The sequence below is a fragment of the Dermacentor albipictus genome, unplaced genomic scaffold (assembly GCF_038994185.2).
Source record: "Dermacentor albipictus isolate Rhodes 1998 colony unplaced genomic scaffold, USDA_Dalb.pri_finalv2 scaffold_22, whole genome shotgun sequence".
In the NCBI taxonomy this organism is placed as follows: domain Eukaryota; kingdom Metazoa; phylum Arthropoda; class Arachnida; order Ixodida; family Ixodidae; genus Dermacentor; species Dermacentor albipictus.
Genome location: NW_027225576.1, coordinates 5,304,331 through 5,322,005, shown reverse-complemented (window position 1 = coordinate 5,322,005; position 17,675 = coordinate 5,304,331). Strand labels below are relative to the sequence as shown.

Below are 17,675 nucleotides of genomic sequence, written 5' to 3'. Positions count from 1 at the left end.
ATATTCCTCAGTAATTTATTTTATGTCTGCATCAGTAAATATTTTCTTACTTTGACCTCGGATTTTACATTTACGGCAGCTAGCCCAATGTGCACTTCTGATTGCGCCAAGCATCCTGTAGAAATTGCGGTGAACACCAAATCACAGTACAAATGAATATGCTCACATTTGGATTTTTTCCATTTGAAGCTTATAAGCGTTACGTTTGCCATTGTGCAGTCTGGTGTCTCTTTTCGGTAACGTTTGATGCCTTTTAGCAAGCATTTTCTTATGGCAGTTTTGTTGCTATTGGAGTTTATTTATAACTTCCCAGCTAATATCTGTAATTCAAAGCCTAGTTTCTGCATATAATGTATATTTTTTGCATTATTGTCCCATGCTCCAGAAGAACCCTGATATCATCATCATCATTTTTTAAAGGGATGCGTACCCTCATGCGACTTATCACAAACCCATTATGTGAATCCCGAGTTTTGGGAGTAGCAATTCTGACTGCAACCAAGCCTCCTTCTTTTTTTTCGTCTCTTTCTAATGCTAGCCAGTTTCTTTCCACACTTAAAGGGCCCCTCACCAGGACCGGCCATTTTGAGCTGACAAGCGCCATGCATGCAATGCGCGCTAACGATCGTATCTGCCGAGTATTACACCGCTACGCGCCATGGAACGAGCTGAAAGTTCAATTAGTAAAGACAAGGCGCAGAAGACCAGGACTCAAGAAGAACACAAACGACAGGACCGGGCGCCGGTCCTGTCGTTCGTGTTCTTCTTGAGTCCTGGTCTTCTGCACCTTGCCTTTACTAATTCAAGCATGAACCAACTAGCCCAAGCAAGAGTTTTACTTGAAATTTCAAACCGAACGCTGTTTGCCCTTCTCCTCGCGGGCGCCACACTCCATGCCGGAGAGATGACGTATACGTGCTAGTGTGGTACATGTGTCTTTGCTGTGACGTCGTTTTTATTCACACGTGACTTTGAGAATTATTCAAGGCAATATCTGTTATTTGTCTAATCTGTTGCTTCAACAGACGAATTAAAGTTTAGAGAAATAATAAACACAGAAACCAAATGTCTGCATTGTGGTAACTGACACCAACAGGGGCCGCACGATGTGTAAATAAAAGCAGAGCACATGACCTGTACTCTGCCTGTACGGTCAGTGTGCCTATGCCCCTCACAGCGGCTACTGTGTCTTCATTGCCGCGCGCTATGGCCGCGGGTCCGGTCACCACAACTGGCGACGAGGGTAAATGCTTCAAGTAAACGACACCCGTGATGGTGACGCAAGAACAAGCATGCCGGTCATGGGAAAGGTAGACGAGTTCACCGCGGGCACTGCAGATTGGACCGTGTACTGAGAGCGGGAGGAACTATTCCTGACGGTAAACGATGTGCCAGACAGCAAGAAGACGGCCGTATTTCTAACGTGTTGCGGGGCCGAGACTTACTCCTTACTGCGAAGCCTACTGGCTCCTGAGAAACCTGCCGCGGCGAACTTAGCGGCAATTTTTGAGGCCCTCGACAACCACTTCGCTCCGAAGGTGTCCGAAGTGGTAGCAAGTTTTAAGTTCTCACGACACACGCGGGACGGAGAGGTGGTGAGCAAGTACTTCGCGTCGTTAAAGCGAATGGCCGACGACTGCAAATTTGGGTCATTCCGAGACGGCATGCTACGAGACCAAATCGTCAGTGGCATTGGCGACGTGCCAATGCAAACGCGGTTACTGGAAACAGCTGATTTAAACCTGGAAACCGCAATGAGAGCGGTACGGGTCATCGAGGCTGCTCGCAAGAATTCCCGTACGCTAAGCGCTCACCCCACGCCACAGTCGGAGTCAGTTCAATTGACAGTCGAAACTGCCATGGTGGCAACAAACGTAGTGCAACCTGGGCATCGCGAACGCGGGTGTTTCCGCTGCGGCGGTACCCATCAAGTGCGCCAGTGCCAACACGTCAACTCGGTTTGCTACAAATGCGGGCGGCGAGGGCATCTGGCAAAAGCGTGCAAAAGTGATAGCGAGTGAGTAAACAGACAGGCGCGCAGATTCGAGGCGCGTGAACACCGTGGATGAAGTGCTTGGGGCACCCAGAGCGAGTGAAATGCCGGAAGCATACGACCTTTGGACACTTCAGGCGGCTGGGCCGGCGCCTATGCGCATTGCGGTTATCATTAACGACGTTCCACTAGAGATGGAACTTGATACGGGCGCCAGTGTCTCAACCATAAGTGAAACAAAGTTCACGCAACTGTTCCCATCGGCCGCCTTGGAACGATCCGACGTACAGCTGAGGAGTTTTTGCGGAGACGCGACCAGTCGCCGGGAAGTTTGCGGCCGCTGTAAAGCTTGGGGAGGAGGAGAGATGGTTACCTCTGTTTGTGGTAAAGGGGCAGTGTCCAGCATTGTTTGGTAGAAGCTGGATGAAGGAATTCAATTTGGGAATCAGCAAGCCGGAGTCTGCAGAAGAAGCTGTGGACCGTTTTCAAGGTGTGTTTTCAGTTGGTTTAGGCACGTTCCTTGGGGTTAAGGCTCGCATCTTGGTGCTGCCAGACGCCAAACCCAGATTCTTTAAGCTTCGGCGGATGCCTTTTGCTTTGAAAGACAAGTTTGAGGAATTCTTGCAGAGACTGCTCCACCAAGGCGTGGTCCAACCAGTGAAGACTGCCAGATGGGCAGCACCCGTCATTCCAGTGCTAAAACAAGATGGGCAGTTGCGCATATGCGGCGATTTCAAGCTGTCTGGTAATCCCATAGCAATTGTGGAAACGTATCCTGTGCCACGCATAGAGGAATTGTTCACGAAGCTCGAGGGAGGAGTAAGGTTCACAATGCTAGATCTAAAGGACGCCTACCAGCTGATCGAGCTGGACGAACAGTCACAGGAGTTCGTCGCTATCAATACCCCAAAGGGCTTGTTTAGATAGACGAGACTGCCATTCGGGGTTGCTTTTGCCCCAGCCATATTTCAACGGGAAATGGAAAACCTCCTACGAGGTCTTGATCATGTCACAGTTTACTTCGATGACATCTTGGTAACAGGCGCTAATGGCGACGAAGATCGGATACGAACCCACGCGGGCATAGTTTTTCTTTTACTTTGCACCGCAGCAAGAGCGGTGCCATTCCGGTTCGGCTGCTTGTTCCCACGTCGTGCAGTCGCACGCGCCGACACCAAAACTATGCCATTTTCTACCATGTTTTAGTGCCAAATCATGCTCTGTGGTCCGCTTGTGTCTGCCTCAGTATTCGTGTAGCACTGACTTATACCGCTAGTCAGGTGTCCTCGTGCACAGCGCGCACAATCGTGCATTGCGCCAAACGAGACAAACACAACAGCCAGCGCGATGCCGGCAGCGGAAGTTCGCCGCGCCGCAAAAGAAAAAAAAAAGCGAGGGAAAAAGAAATGAAGGCGGGGCCTGTGACGTATGCGTCACGCTATCCTCGAAGTCCGGTATGGGAGAACGCAGGGAAGGAATTTCGCTTGCAAAGGCTAGACAGGGCAAGTGGAGAGAGTACCTCGCTATGCAGTGGCTCTCGCCTCCTGAAATCATGGGTTCGTGGCACTGAAATATTTGTCTTGGCAATTAATGAACCAATTTCAAAATTTACAGTAGGCCCAATTCCAATGAATATGCATCCCGAGTACAACAAAGAAAGACGCAAAGCACGTGCACAACACATTTAATCGGCGTACTCTAATAATCATAGGTACAACACAGACGCCGCTATGTATGCTGATGCGACCGGACAGCGCTGCCAAAGGAGGTACGCCCTGGCAGTCGTGAACGCGATCAGCCAACAGAAAATTACCGCGTCGGCCACGGCGGGATCCCCCCCACCTCGGCTGAAATATTAGCAGTGGCGATCGCATTCGCTCACGCGGAGCGTTCCCAAAGGGACTCGGTCGTGGTCACGGACTCCCAGGAGACATGTCGCATGTTTCTCAAGGGGCACGTGACTGCGGCTAGCCTCACGATAATCCCCAAATCCTTCAACCACCATCATCGCCTACTCTGGTGCCCGGGCCACGTGGGGGTACAGGGGAACGAAAAGGCTAACGCGTTAGCTCGAGGGTTCACTAACCGAGCGACGGTGTCCTCTTCTAACGCCAACCACCCGCACTATCCCCCACAAAATTCCACCTATTTAAATGCCAAAGACATCCTTGCTCATCAGCGCGGAGTCCGCAGAAAATACCCGCCGCCTCACCCACCACGTAGCAGGCAGGAGGCCGCCGATTGGTGTAAAATACAGACCAGGGTATTCCCCCATTTAAAATTGCTAAGCGCCATGTATCCCACTCGTTATAGGGCCAACTGTACTTAGTGTGGTGGCATACCTACCCTAATACATATCACCTGGGAGTGTACTAGGCACCCTCATAGGCGAAATACCAGCAACACAATGGAGAAGTGGGAGGCACAGCACGCCCGCTCCGACCTGGCAGGACAAAAATCATTAATTAGCCAGGTCCTTAGGCCAGTGGGGCCCTGGACTGAAAGGCTCCGACCACCCCTCCTTCAAATCTTTTCCATTGCAATATAGTTTCTATTTCTATTTCTTGCAGCCAAACGCTCCTCAGAGGGCACGTAACAACTTCCAGCGTACAACCAAAATTTGCTATGGAGCCTGGTGAGGGGCTCTTTAAAGGAGCACTGTCACGACATTTTAGAGTTCTCATTTTTTTGTGTGTGGGTGTTTTAAAAGAAGATCCAAACTTTTTAAACCCTAAAAAAAAAAAAGTGATGGAAAGCATCACGGAGTCTTAATAGTTTATACTCTTTTCTTTTTCTGTGCACCATTTTCACTTTTGGTATCCAGGAGGTAGATCTATCATGACACACTGGCTCGCTCTTTTCCTGTTATCGCTACGGCTGCAATACACAAGCATGGGCAAAAAAAAATGCGTGTAGCACTCTCATGTTAGTCAATGCCGTGAGATCCAGCGTTGAGTCTAACCTTAATGCAAACTTAAAATAATTTATAAGCGTTTTCTGACCTTCATACCTGCTAAGTGTCATACAGTAATGATACTTTTGTATGCAAAAAATGCATAATAGAGTTTTGAGTACTTCTAAAATATGTGTCGGTACTCTTTCAAAAAATGCGACTGCACTGCCACACCCTTCTCTGCACTTGCCAGGAAGATTTCCTACATTTCATCACCCTTAGTTCACAGCCATGGCCATGCAACGTGAATGATGATAGAAGTAGTTTTAGCTATCTGAAATGTTTATAATGAGCATCTGTACAAAGTGATTCGATCATGTGTACTTAATTGTCGAAATTTAAGGGTGAAAAAATCCAAGAAAACCCAAGCACTTCTTATGAGTTGTGAATGCGAAAGCATTAATGTCCAATTGAATGCCGCTGAGCAGTCCTTCGGGTTATGAACTCCTGGGCAAGCAAGTGCGTTGAGATGCTTAGTGCATCTTGATTTGGCCTTATCGAAGCGCACTTAAAACGCAGGCAAGAGCTTGTGCAGACAAGAAACGCACGGATAACACAGACTTCCAAGAGCAAAAGTGAGGGTGACGTGGCATTGCTGCGATGCCCTCTCCCCTCGCACAACACCTGGTGCACTATCGTAGCAGCAGGTGTTCCTTTCGCCTGCTCTGCTTCGTGCTCTGCTCTGATGTAGCATCACAGACAATGGGACTTTAGGTGCCGTTTCACTGCTACAGACTATAGACTTTTTGCTCATTAGGCCATTTTACGCTTTCGCATCAAGAGTGTTCAGAAAAACAATGTACACAAGCAAAAGGACGAGTTAAGGCTTAATTGGCCAGCAACCTTGTGCCATTGTGTTTTTTGCTTGCGTTCATTGTTGTTTTTATTATTTTTCACCTTTCAATTATGTACCAACTGGCTTAACTCTCAAACCTGTTCCATAAATGTAGGGCTGCTTGGAGTATGGTCGGTGATAAGACATTCAACGAGGTGCTTGTCACTAATGCACCAATTTCAATTACCTCATGTTATTTAAAAAATTGCCCTTTTCAAATTTGTACAATCCTCCGATCCTTATACAGTCCTCAGTATACCTTACCAACAATGCCGAATATCAATGCTCTGTGACATTCTTCTCATACCTGAAAGCATTGAACTTAGCTGGTATGAAAGTTGGGAAGCAGTTGTAAGTTAATTTGATACTTAAGTTGGTCTCAAAATACAAGACATGGTTTCATGAACATTACAATGGCATCATGGGATAGAACAAAATTTGCCAACAGTGTGTTGCAATCAGGGTAGGTACGATTGCATTGCCCAAAAGAAAAACAAATGGTAAATAAACAAGAGTGCTGAGGGCATTTTTTTTCTTGCTGCACTCGTATTTGGTAGCCACAGCAATCACTTGTGGCAACGAGCCATCGTATCACGACGTCATTTCCTTTCACTTTATTTCGTGTTCAGTTACTGGCAACCCCGCAGGGGCGTCTGCGTCAGCAGGCGTTTGGTGTGTTGCGACTCCACGTACCCGAGCACACGAGGGTTGGATCCTCCCGCGTGTTGCCGTACGCGGCTTAGCCGTGTCTGGGGAAAGGGGTATCCTGGAGGTTGAGCCGATGCTGGGTGTTTGGACCTTTAAGGCCCCCCGGCGGAGGCAACACACCTCTTTGGCCTCTGCTTCACATAGACGGCACCTCCAGACTGACCCACCTGGAGGAAATCGGCAGTCGCCTTTTCCTGTCCCTCTATTGAATCTTTTGCTTTCCCTCTCGCTATCTCTTCTTTCCCCGTATTCTTATCACTTCCGAATTTTTTGGCGGCAAGGGTTAACCTGGTGTATGTATCCAACCTTGGGTATGTTACATTAGGTTATAGTGGCTACGTACAGCTGGCGTCTACGTTTCCTCCCGGACTCGTGGCGTCCCCTTGTTGGGCTCGGTGGTGGGCGGCTGGCGTAGCTACGGAAATAAATGAATTCTGCATGGCTAATACGTCATTCCCCTCACTTTCCGATCGTTCTCTTTCAAAAAGAGGGCACACCGAAAAAACTTTTAAACTATTGAGCCAGCGCAAAGAAACTTTCCCCCGCCACCATGTAATACACAGTCAAGATCCTGAAAAGACAGTCAGAACTATCTCACCTTTCATCGTAGCTAAATGCCTTACCGACACACTAGGTGCTGGCTACAAAGTGACGAAACTGAGCACTGGCGACCTTCTTCTTGAGGTCCGCGACACTCTACAGCATGGTAAACTCTCCAATCTCTTAGCATTCCGTAATGTGACAATCACTGTTACCCCCCACCGATCACTGAACACGTCTAAAGGAGTCATCTCTGATGAAGATCTGTTGAGCCTAAGCGAGGAAGAGCTCCTGGAGGGCTGGAAGGAACACAATGTGATTCAGGTCCAAAGAATAAAGATCAAGCGAGACAACCAAGATATCCCAACTAAACATATCATCCTCACATTTGCGTCCAGCGTTCTACCATAAACCTCAGAAACAGGATATACCAAACTTCGTGTCCGGCCTTACATCCCAAACCCCCGAAGATGCTTCAAGCGTCAGAGATATGACCATGGTTCGCAAAGCTGCCGTGGCCGACTGACCTGTGCAAAGTGTGGCGAACACGAACACGAATCCAACAACTGTAATGGCACACCCCACTGTCCCAGCTGTGATGGTGGACACGCAGCATACTCTGGAACCTGTCCCACATGGAAAAAGGAAAAAGACATAATCACAATGAAAATCAAAGAAAACATCTCATTTCAAGAAGCGCGGAAACGTTTTTCATTTTTCCATACCTCAGGGTATGCTGGTGCGGTGCGCAAGGGGGCAACGTCGCAGCAGACTCCGGCTCCGGCCCAACCCACAACAAGTGTGGTTGCGGCCTCGCACCAGCCCCCCTGGCGTCAGCAGCCAGCGCTGTCGCTCCGTCCCTGAAGGAGGGCCCATCGACCTCTGGGTTGGTGGCCTCCAAGGCGCTGCTTTTCGAGGCAAGGCCTAAGGTGAAAACACCCCGCTCGTGTGAGCGGAAGTCCAGCGGCTCCCAAGAGTCGATGGACACAACCCCGAGCCAGAAGGCGCATCCAGCGCCTCGGGAGCAGCATGAGTCTCGCGACCGCTCAAAACCCGTACCATAATCACGGGGCCTGAAACGGCTCCGTAAGTCAACTCTTTTAACTTAACTCCTCTTGACACACAGCATAAAAACACGAACAATATGGCTACACAAATAATACACTGGAACGTTAGAGGTCTTATCCGCAACCTCGATGACATTAAAGAAGTCTTAAACAAATATAACCCAAAGGTGCTGTGTGTTCAGGAGAGACATCTTAAATGTACACAAAGAAACTTTCTTCGTCGGTGCACCTTATACCGCAAAGACCGCAACGAGGCGAATACCTCGTCTGGCGGTGTAGCAATAGTTGTGGACAAGTCCGTAGTTTGTCACCATGTCGCCCTTCAGACGCCCCTTGAGGCAGTGTCGATTCGGGTGAATCTTTTTAATAAATTGATCACTGTATGTTGCTTATACATACCCCCCAATTTTCATCTGGAAAAAAGTGATTTTTATAACCTAATCGATCAGCTTCCGGACCCTTACATACTCGCAGGCAATTTTAATGCCCACCACACCATGCGGGGAGACTCGCGATGTGACGCGAGAGGTCGTTTCATTGAAAATTTTCTTGTGAACTCCGGTGCATGCCTCTTCAACAAGAAGGAGCCCCAGCTTATTATAATATTCATAATCATTCATATTCATCAATAGATCTGTCTATTGGCTCGGCTTCAATTTTCCCGGACTTGCAATGGCATGTAATTAAGAATCGCTATGGAAGTGACCACTTCCCTGTAATGTTAAATTCAATGCCTCAACGTGGATGCCCGCTACATACACCCCGGTGGAAACAAGCCTCCGCCGAATGGAATGATTTTAAGGAAGCAACTTACTTATCGTGGGATCTTATCACTGATTTTAACATAGACAATGCTGTAGCCCCTCCAAGGTAGCCCCTTGGACGACCAAGGGACTACCTTGGAGGACCAGGCGAACGCTCTGGGCGAACACTTCGAACATGTATCAAGCTCCACACATTACACAAAATCATTCCTCAAATATAAACAATTAGGTGAACTTAAGACACTTGATCGTAAATGCCGTCCGGATGAACCATATAACCGTCCTTTTAATATTGCTGAGCTTAAAGCTGCATTGAGCACATGTAGAAGCTCTGCACCGGGAGCTGATAGAATCATCTATGACATGATTAAGAACTTACACGAAGAGACACAAATGACACTTCTGGCACTTTTCAACTCTAACTGGGCTGCCGGATACCTCCCATCCTCATGCAAGGAAGCTATTGTTACTTCCCTCTTGAAGCTGGGCAAAGACCCTTCCTTGGCGGCAAGCTATCGCCCGATAGCTCTTACAAGTTGTCTTTGTAAGCTATTCGAAAAAATTATTAATCGTAGACTAATACATTTCCTTGAATTGAACAATATGCTTCAGTGTGGCTTCAGAGAAGGGCGGTCCAGACTGATCATCTTGTACGCATTAAAGCAAATATCCGCAATGCATTTGTGCATAAACAGTCCTTATCGATATTCCTCGATATGGAGAAGGCGTATGACATGACGTGGCGATACGGGATCTTGTGAGACTTGTCGGGGATGGGCATCCGTGGAAATATGCTAAACATAATCGAAAGTTGTCTGTCCAAACGTACCTTCCGCGTGAAAATCGGCAATGTATTGTCGCGACCTTTTATGCGAGAAAATGGTGTACCTCAAGGAGGTGTGCTTAGCTGCACACTCTTTATCGTGAAAATGAACACCCTTCGTGCTTTATTACCGCCAGCCATTTTTTATTCTGTTTACGTAGATGATATACAAATAAGTTTCAAATCCTGCAACCTTACAGTGTGCGAGAGGCAAGTACAACAGGGCTTGAACAAAATATCTAAATGGGCAGATGAAAATGGATTTAAAGTGAGCCCGAACAAAAGTTCTTGTGTGTTTTTCACAAGAAAGAGAAGCCTCGTTGCAGATCCCAATATCGAAATGTATGGCCAGCAAATCCCTGTGAGAGAAGAGCACAAGTTCTAAGGTATCATACTTGACTCTAAATGAACATTTATTCCACACATAAAGTATCTCAAGGTGAAATGCATAAAAACAATGAACTTACTGAAACTTTTATCCCATACAACATGGGGCAGCGACAGAAAATGTTTGATGAATCTTCACAAAAGTCTCATTCGATCACGATTGGACTACCGTACCGTGATTTATCATTCTGCATCCCCGAGCGCGCTAAAGATGCTAGATCTGGTTCACCATTTAGGAATTCGACTGGCCACTGGCGCTTTCAGAACAAGTCCCATTGAAAATTTGTATGTCGAATCAAATGAGTGGTCACTCCATCTCCATAGAACATACATCAGCCAAACATATTTCCTGAAAGTCCACTCTAATCCTGAACATCCGTGTTTTAATACCCTTAACGATATGACATATGATACACTCTTTCGTAATCGTTCCTCTGTAAGACAGCCCTTCTCACTTCGTGTGAGGGAGCTTAGTGTTGAAATGGATGTCCCAATCCTCAAACATCGCCTAATGCCTCCAGCTAAGCTGCTACCTCTTTGGGAGTGGCAGATGATACAATGCGATATATCTTTCATGCAAGTTACAAAACACGCTCCGGAGATTGAAATCCAAATGCATTTCCGGAAACTCCAGTACAAACACTCCTGCACGGAGTTCTACACAGACGCATCGAAGTGACGCGAGTGGGTGTCCTATGCAGCCGTCGGCCCATCCTTTTCGGAATCCGATGTACTGCATCCGAAAACAAGCATCTTTACGGCTGAGGCCTATGCACTACTGTCGGCTGTAAAGCATATAAGGAAAACAAAACTAAAAAAGATCTGTTATATATACGGACTCCCTAAGCGCTGTGAAGGCTTTGATGTCATTTTGTAAGAACAAAAATCCAGTAATCAATGAACTATATGCTGTCCTATGTAAAGCATATATATGTAACCAGCATGTCATCATATGCTGGGTGCCGGGTCATAGGGGCATCGAAGGTAACGTTCTGGCGGACCAGATGACCACATCAATTGCATCGTATTCTGTTCATCCTACTGCTGCAGTCCCTGTCACAGATCTGAGGCCCTTCTTGCGCAGGAAACTGCGAAACTACTGGCAACGCTTGTGGGACAGGGAAACAAATAATATACTGCACGTAATAAAGCCACAATTAGGGTTCTGGCCTTCTGCAATAATATCACGCCGGACAGATGTCCTATTCTGTCGTCTTAGAATAGGACACACATTTGGCACCCATAACCTTTTACTCACCGGAAATGACCCTCCAACCTGTGGCAGATGCGGGGAGAGGCTGACCGTGCTCCACGTCCTCCTGGAGTGTCGGAAAGCCGAATCTGAGAGGAGACATTTTTCCTTTGCATACCGTCAACACATTCCTCTTCATCCTGTAATGTTTCTTGGTCCAGAACCGCTTTTTAATACAAACACTGTCCTAGGCTTCCTCAGAGATGTTGTCCTACACGTTATTAGTCCCATACATTCGTAGCGCTTCCTCTCTTGAGAGGATGCCGCTGTGATAGTCATACTGTATAGCACATGCCTCCAGGCCCTTGTGTTTCAAGGGCTCTGGCGAGGCAGTAGTGCTCCAGGTAATTTTACCATCTCACATATCTTTTATAATCCATCATTCTTTCACGATTGATTTTATTGCCCATAGAACATGTCATTATCATCGACATAATCTTATAACAGATCGATTTTACGCACTCTAGAGTGACTATTTTTAAGGCCCCTTTACAGCCATGTCACATCAACCTCATTGAACTCCTAACTACATTGCGAATTCATCAACACTGGCTTGGCGCTCTTTGGCCATACCTGGCCCTTGCGCCAATAAAAACCAAACATTCATTCATTCAGTTGCTGGCAAGGTCTGAGCACAGGAAAATGTGAAGGAAAAACCAGAGCCTGTGAGCCTGGCAGAGGCTTTTTCTCTGCATGCAGTCCAGCACGTGGAAGCTACACAACACCCGCCATGGTGGCATAGTGGCTGCGGCATTGCGCTGCTAAGCCAGAGGGCGCAACATGAGATCCAGGCCTCGGCTGCGTTTCGACGGGGACGAAATCTAAAAACTCTTGTGCATCCTGCACTAGGTGCACGTTAATGAAGACCAGGTGGTGAAAATTCGTGGTTTGGCACGTAAAATCCCAGAATTTAATTAAAATACATACCAAAATGAGCATACATAGTGCTTCAACTTTCTGGATACCCAAACCGAAACTGCTTCTTATAAATAAAGTATTCCAGTAAGTTATTTAAGTTGATCTGGCACTTGGTAGAATTTTTTCTTCTTTTAGTTTACAGGGTTTGCACCTTCATATAACGCAAAAAAATGAGAAAATACAAAACGAAGATTTTATATCAGTAATTCTGTCCAGGTGTGAAGTTCTCTGAGTGATGGAGGAGTCAGCGGTGTCATCTACTGTTCAATTCTAATGATGAAATCATCAGTGGCTTGATGCATCACTACTTTAGTGAGCAAGCTTTGGATTTTCTCTTGGCCTGCACATTCTCATTTAGAAACTTCTTCCTGCCCTTTAAGGACAGGTTGTCTGAAAGGCTGTGATCGTGCTGCACGTCTCTTCACGTGTGTGCACCATTGTTGTACTCCCCACCTTTCCTCTTTCTCTGTGCTCCTCCATCATTCAATGTTTAGTTGGGAAGAAGCGCACGTATGATGTACCCTGCACAAGAAAGAGGTTAGCCACTTGGCAACCACTTCTCTTGTGCAGGGTAACCGGCTTATACCTCGTATGATGTTGACTCCGGATGGCAACCCTGCATGAGGGCGAGGCTACAGAAGTGGCAGCTTCCTTTCTTCTCGTGCCAGGTAGCGATCAGGATTTCTTGTGGTTAACTTCTTTACCTTTGCTCAGCTCTGCTTTCACCTGGTTCTTAGTACGCTCACTTTCATAGCAAGAAGTGCACAAACTGAAGTGCCCAACGTTTTCATGTGGATTCTAAATCGTTATTCTAAATATGTTCACTGATGTGCTTCTTCGTGCTACTGTGATTGCAAATAAATGCAAACGGGCAAAGATTTTATCAGAGGATGGTTTCATCTTCACTTGTTTACGCCGGGTGGAGTGCATGTGGGCACCAGCCTTTGAATCCTGAAGGTGCGCATATAATGACTATGTAAAATGTGAACTCTCAGTGGTCATTCATACCAACAACTGAACTGTAGCCCGTCTGTGAGCTCCAGTGGCCCCATCGAGATAGGCCTTTCAAGGAACTAACGGAGCTTGTGGATTGTGGCAGTCACTTTCAGTGGTTGTGTGAAGCACTGTGGGGCACAGTAATAACGGGAATGAATGGCCAACAATGGTGCCCCTGGTGTTACAACAGCAGTGTCAGTTTCAAGCATATTATCTTTATTTTATTTATTTCACAATACTGCAGTCCAAGCAGGAGTGGGAAATCAAAGCATAATTAGTATAAATCGGGATTACAAATGAATAACACCATTAGCAATCAAACAGGGTTACATCACTATACATATAATACGCACTTGGTAACAAGCAAAAAAGAAAACTAAACAATTTTTCCAGTGCCGTTTGAAATGCTTATGTGTGGCATGAATCATATTCCAGGCAAGTTTTCTTGGGGCATTGCTTAATGTTGCAGTTATTGCAGAACTTCACCTTAAAACAGTCTGCCTTTGGTCATCCACAAGAACACTGTCTGGGTAAGAAAGCGAACACCTTTAATTTCTTGACTTGGGCACTCTGTCAACTGAGCTTTATACTTATCAGCAACAGCATGCAATCAGAAGATCTTTTGTTGTTAGCTGAACACGGAGCACATGACACAGGTGTTTGCATTTTCAGGATGATGTTGCAAGTCATAGATACGATCTATTTACCATGCATCCATCATCACTAGAGGTTTGAAGATTAGGGTATTGATTGAATTGCACAAGTGCCTTGCTGACAAATAGAGTGTAGTAGGTGAAACTGTGAGCTTACGATTAATTCCTTATGAATTTCTGTAGCTGTACACACTAATATATGTTGCAGCCTCTGGGGTTCATCTTGTATAACTTTCTATAAGTCATAAACAAGAGCATTGATGGCAGTAAAAAATTATATTGCAGTGAGGAGAAAGACAGCACTGATGGGAACACGTGAGCTGTGGATCATGATAATAAACGAGTAGCACATTACGTAAACACTGCTGCTATTCGTGCCCAGGCAGTAGGCTTGCTCAAAAGGCAGAGTTGCTGATTGCAAGTCGCAACCTGAGAAACACATGCAGCTGCCATTGTTGCCACCTGGCAAGCAACCAAAGCCTGTGGGACACATTCAAATAGTGCTCTCAGCGGTTTTGCACAAACCCACAGCTGTGTTGCAACATTTTCCATGTGCCTGTGGACATGCCGCAAAAGGAAAAGTTAAATAAAATGAGTAGATTAATTCCCAGAAAACTGAAAGAATGCCAACATTATACTAATCCACAAATAGGGAGGCATAAAAGAATTGAAAAATTATAAGCCCATTAGGTTACTACCAGTATTATATAAAATATTTACCAAAATAATCTCCAATAGAATAAAGGCAACACTGGACTTAAGTCAACCAAGGGAACAGGCTGGCTTCAGGAAGGGATACTCTACAATGGATCACATCCATGTCATTAATCAGGTTACCGAGAAATCTGCAGAGTACAATAAGCCTCTCTATATGGGTTTCATAAATTACGAAAATGCATTTGATTCAGTAGAGATACCAGCAGTCATAGAGGCACTGCGTAATCAAGGAGTACAGACCACCTATGTAAATACCATGAAAAATATCTACAGAGATTCCACAGCCACCTTATTTCTACACAAGAAAAGTAGGAAGATACCTATAAAGAAAGGGGTCAGACAAGGAGACAAAATCTCTCCAATGCTATTCACCGCGTACTTGGAAGAAGTCTTCAAGCTATTAAAGTGGGAAGGTTTAGCAGTAAGGATCGACGGCGAATACCTCAGCAACCTTCAGTTTGCCGATGACATTGTCCTATTCCGCAACACTGCAGAGGAGTTACAACAAATGATTGAGGACCTTAACAGGGAGAGTGTAAGAGTGGGTTTGAAGATTAATATTCAGCAGACAAAGATAATGATGAATAACCGGGCAAGGGAACAAGAGTTCAGGATTTCAAGTCAGCCTCTAGAGTCTGTCAAGGAGTATGTTTACCTAGTTCAACTAATCATGACCATGAGAAGGAAATTCTCAGAAGAATAAAAATGGGTTGGATCACATACGGCAGACATCGTGAGCTCCTTACTGGAAGCTTGCCGTTATCATTGAAAAGGAAGATATACAATCAGTGCATTTTACCGGTGCTGAAATATGGGGCAGAGACTTGGAGACTGACAAAGAAGCTTGAGAACAAGTTAAGAACCACACAAAGAGCAATGGAACGAAGAATGCTAGGCATGACTTTAAGAGACATTAAGAGAGCGGTTTGGATCAGAGAGCAAACGGGTATAGACAATATTCTAATTTACATTAAGAGAAAAAAATGGCACTGGGCAGGTCATATAATGCGCAGATTGGATAACTGTTGGACCATTAGGGTGACACAATGGGTACGAAGAGAAGGGAAGCGCAGTAGAGGACGCCAGAGGACTAGGTGGTGCAACAAAATTAGGAAATTTGCGGGTGCTAGTTGGAATTAGTTACACTAGGCCACAACTGTGGTTAGTTGGAATTAGTTGCCGCAGGACGGGGTAATTGGAGATCGCAGAGTGAAGCCTTCGTCCTGCAGTGGACGTAAAATAGGCTGATGATGACGATGATGATGTAGACTAAGGTTGATGAAAAAAAATTGCTTAAGCCAAGTTTCTTCTGTTGTGTGCTGCCATTATTTTTGTCTAATAACTTGAGTTGTTGCATAATTACGGCATACTTTTAGCGTACAGTTGTCTCACATCTAGCTGATAGTGTACAAGTTCTTTGTGGCATCAGTTTACACACTTTTCTTGTCCCATACATAGGCCTTTGTTTATTGTGTAGAAGAAGACCAGTTACAGTGGGTCAGGTCATTGGGAGAGTTTCCAGTGACAGCATTGCCCCCAGTTGCTCAGCGTTCTTAATAATCAGAGATGTAGTACTAGCTGTTAATAGCAAGTTCAGAACCTTTGCGATGTGAAAATATTGCAAGCACTTTCGACTTTGAGGAATTTTGTAATTTTTCAGACATGCAAGGGCATATCTGACATTAAGAAAAAGCAGGAAGTGGTCCTAACAGTTGTCATCACACTGCTATGTAATGTAGCAAAACTTGCATATTCGAAGCATAATTTAAGAGAGTGAAAGAAAAGACGCACTTTGAGTGCGCACAGAGCACACGTTTCAGAGGTAGCACTGAGATCTATATCTGTAAACTTGACAGCCTCTGTTAATGTTCACTTCGGCCTTTATGTTTCTCGGCCCAGGGCAACTACCCATCAGTCCGCGTCCTCCTCGAGCACAATGCATCGCCAGATGTGCGTAACTACAGTGGCATGGTGCCGCTGACCCGCATCGCCGTGCTCCTTGCTGCAGGGCTTGAGTCTTCCGACGACAAGAGTGCGTTTGAACTTCTGCTGCGCGGAATGGGACGCGTCGAGTTGAGAGACCATGACGGGGAACTGCCGGCTGTGCTGGCACGAGACAACAAGCTGCGGACACGGCTTCTCGCTGTCTGCTGCTCGCCACGGTCGTTGATGCAGCTTGGGCGACGTGCTGTGCGATGCTACCTCGGCGCGCAGCACTTGCCAACTGTCGTGCCCATGCTGCCAATACCAGTGCGACTACAGAGATTCCTTCTGCTGGAATTCTAATTAGTCCTCGTGTTGCGTGTCTGTTGTATGCTTGTGCCTGCCGATCGACGAACGAATGTTTAGCCAGAACTCGCACACAGAAGTTTGGTTTGTAGCGGCAGGTGCCAAAAGTTCTTATGCAAGGTGTCAGAAAGCCAAGTATATGTCCACTTTGTTGGGCTATATGGAGGAAGCCAAGGGATGCAATCGGCCTGACAGAACCAGCACAAAAGCATAGTTCGGCATCACCTCATCGCAGCAGACTAGGCTAGAGGAAAGTTTTGAGATACTGCACCGCCATGTTTTAATGAAATCTATTTTGTGTTTCAGCATTAGCGGCATGTCCAGAACTCAGTTTCTACCTGCTTGTCCAATTAAGAGAATTTTGCAGCTGTTTTCTTCTCTGTTCAGTTAAGGAGTGCAATGGATATTTTGTAATGTTTAGTCTGTTTAACCAGAAGAGTATGCATTTGGGCTGGTTGGCTCATGATTACGAGCAGTAAAACAGCGCTAAACAACAGGAAAAGGTGAGGGACACAATCAACAGCTTTAACAACCAAGTGTCCTTATTCTTTGAGTCCGTATATACTATATTATACTCCGCCGCTATCTCAAAGCACAGAATCAGCAGAATTCAGCATGCACAAGGGCGCAAAAAGCAATTAATGTGATAGAAAGGCAATCTCCTTCGGAAGGAGAGAAATAGAGGGAAGGCTTACACATGCTTCGCCGCTAATATGAATGTGGAAAGCTTCGGAAACAAGACGTGTGTGGTCATCGCGGTATTTTGACAGATAGGTCACA

At 46.0% G+C, this 17,675-nt stretch overlaps 1 protein-coding gene across 2 annotated transcripts in view; it reads left to right on the top strand.

Annotated features, from left to right (window-relative positions):
• The window catches only part of LOC139052403 (ankyrin repeat and SOCS box protein 8-like), a 70,130-nt gene extending 52,924 nt beyond the window's left edge, over nucleotides 1-17,206 (top strand). For both annotated transcript variants that reach the window (XM_070529498.1, XM_070529497.1), the window contains one exon: nucleotides 16,506-17,206. In XM_070529498.1, the coding sequence (XP_070385599.1) occupies nucleotides 16,506-16,892 (387 nt within the window). In that variant the 3' untranslated portion in view covers nucleotides 16,893-17,206. The remainder of the gene's footprint in view (nucleotides 1-16,505) is intronic.
• Nucleotides 17,207-17,675: the final 469 nt, after the last annotated feature.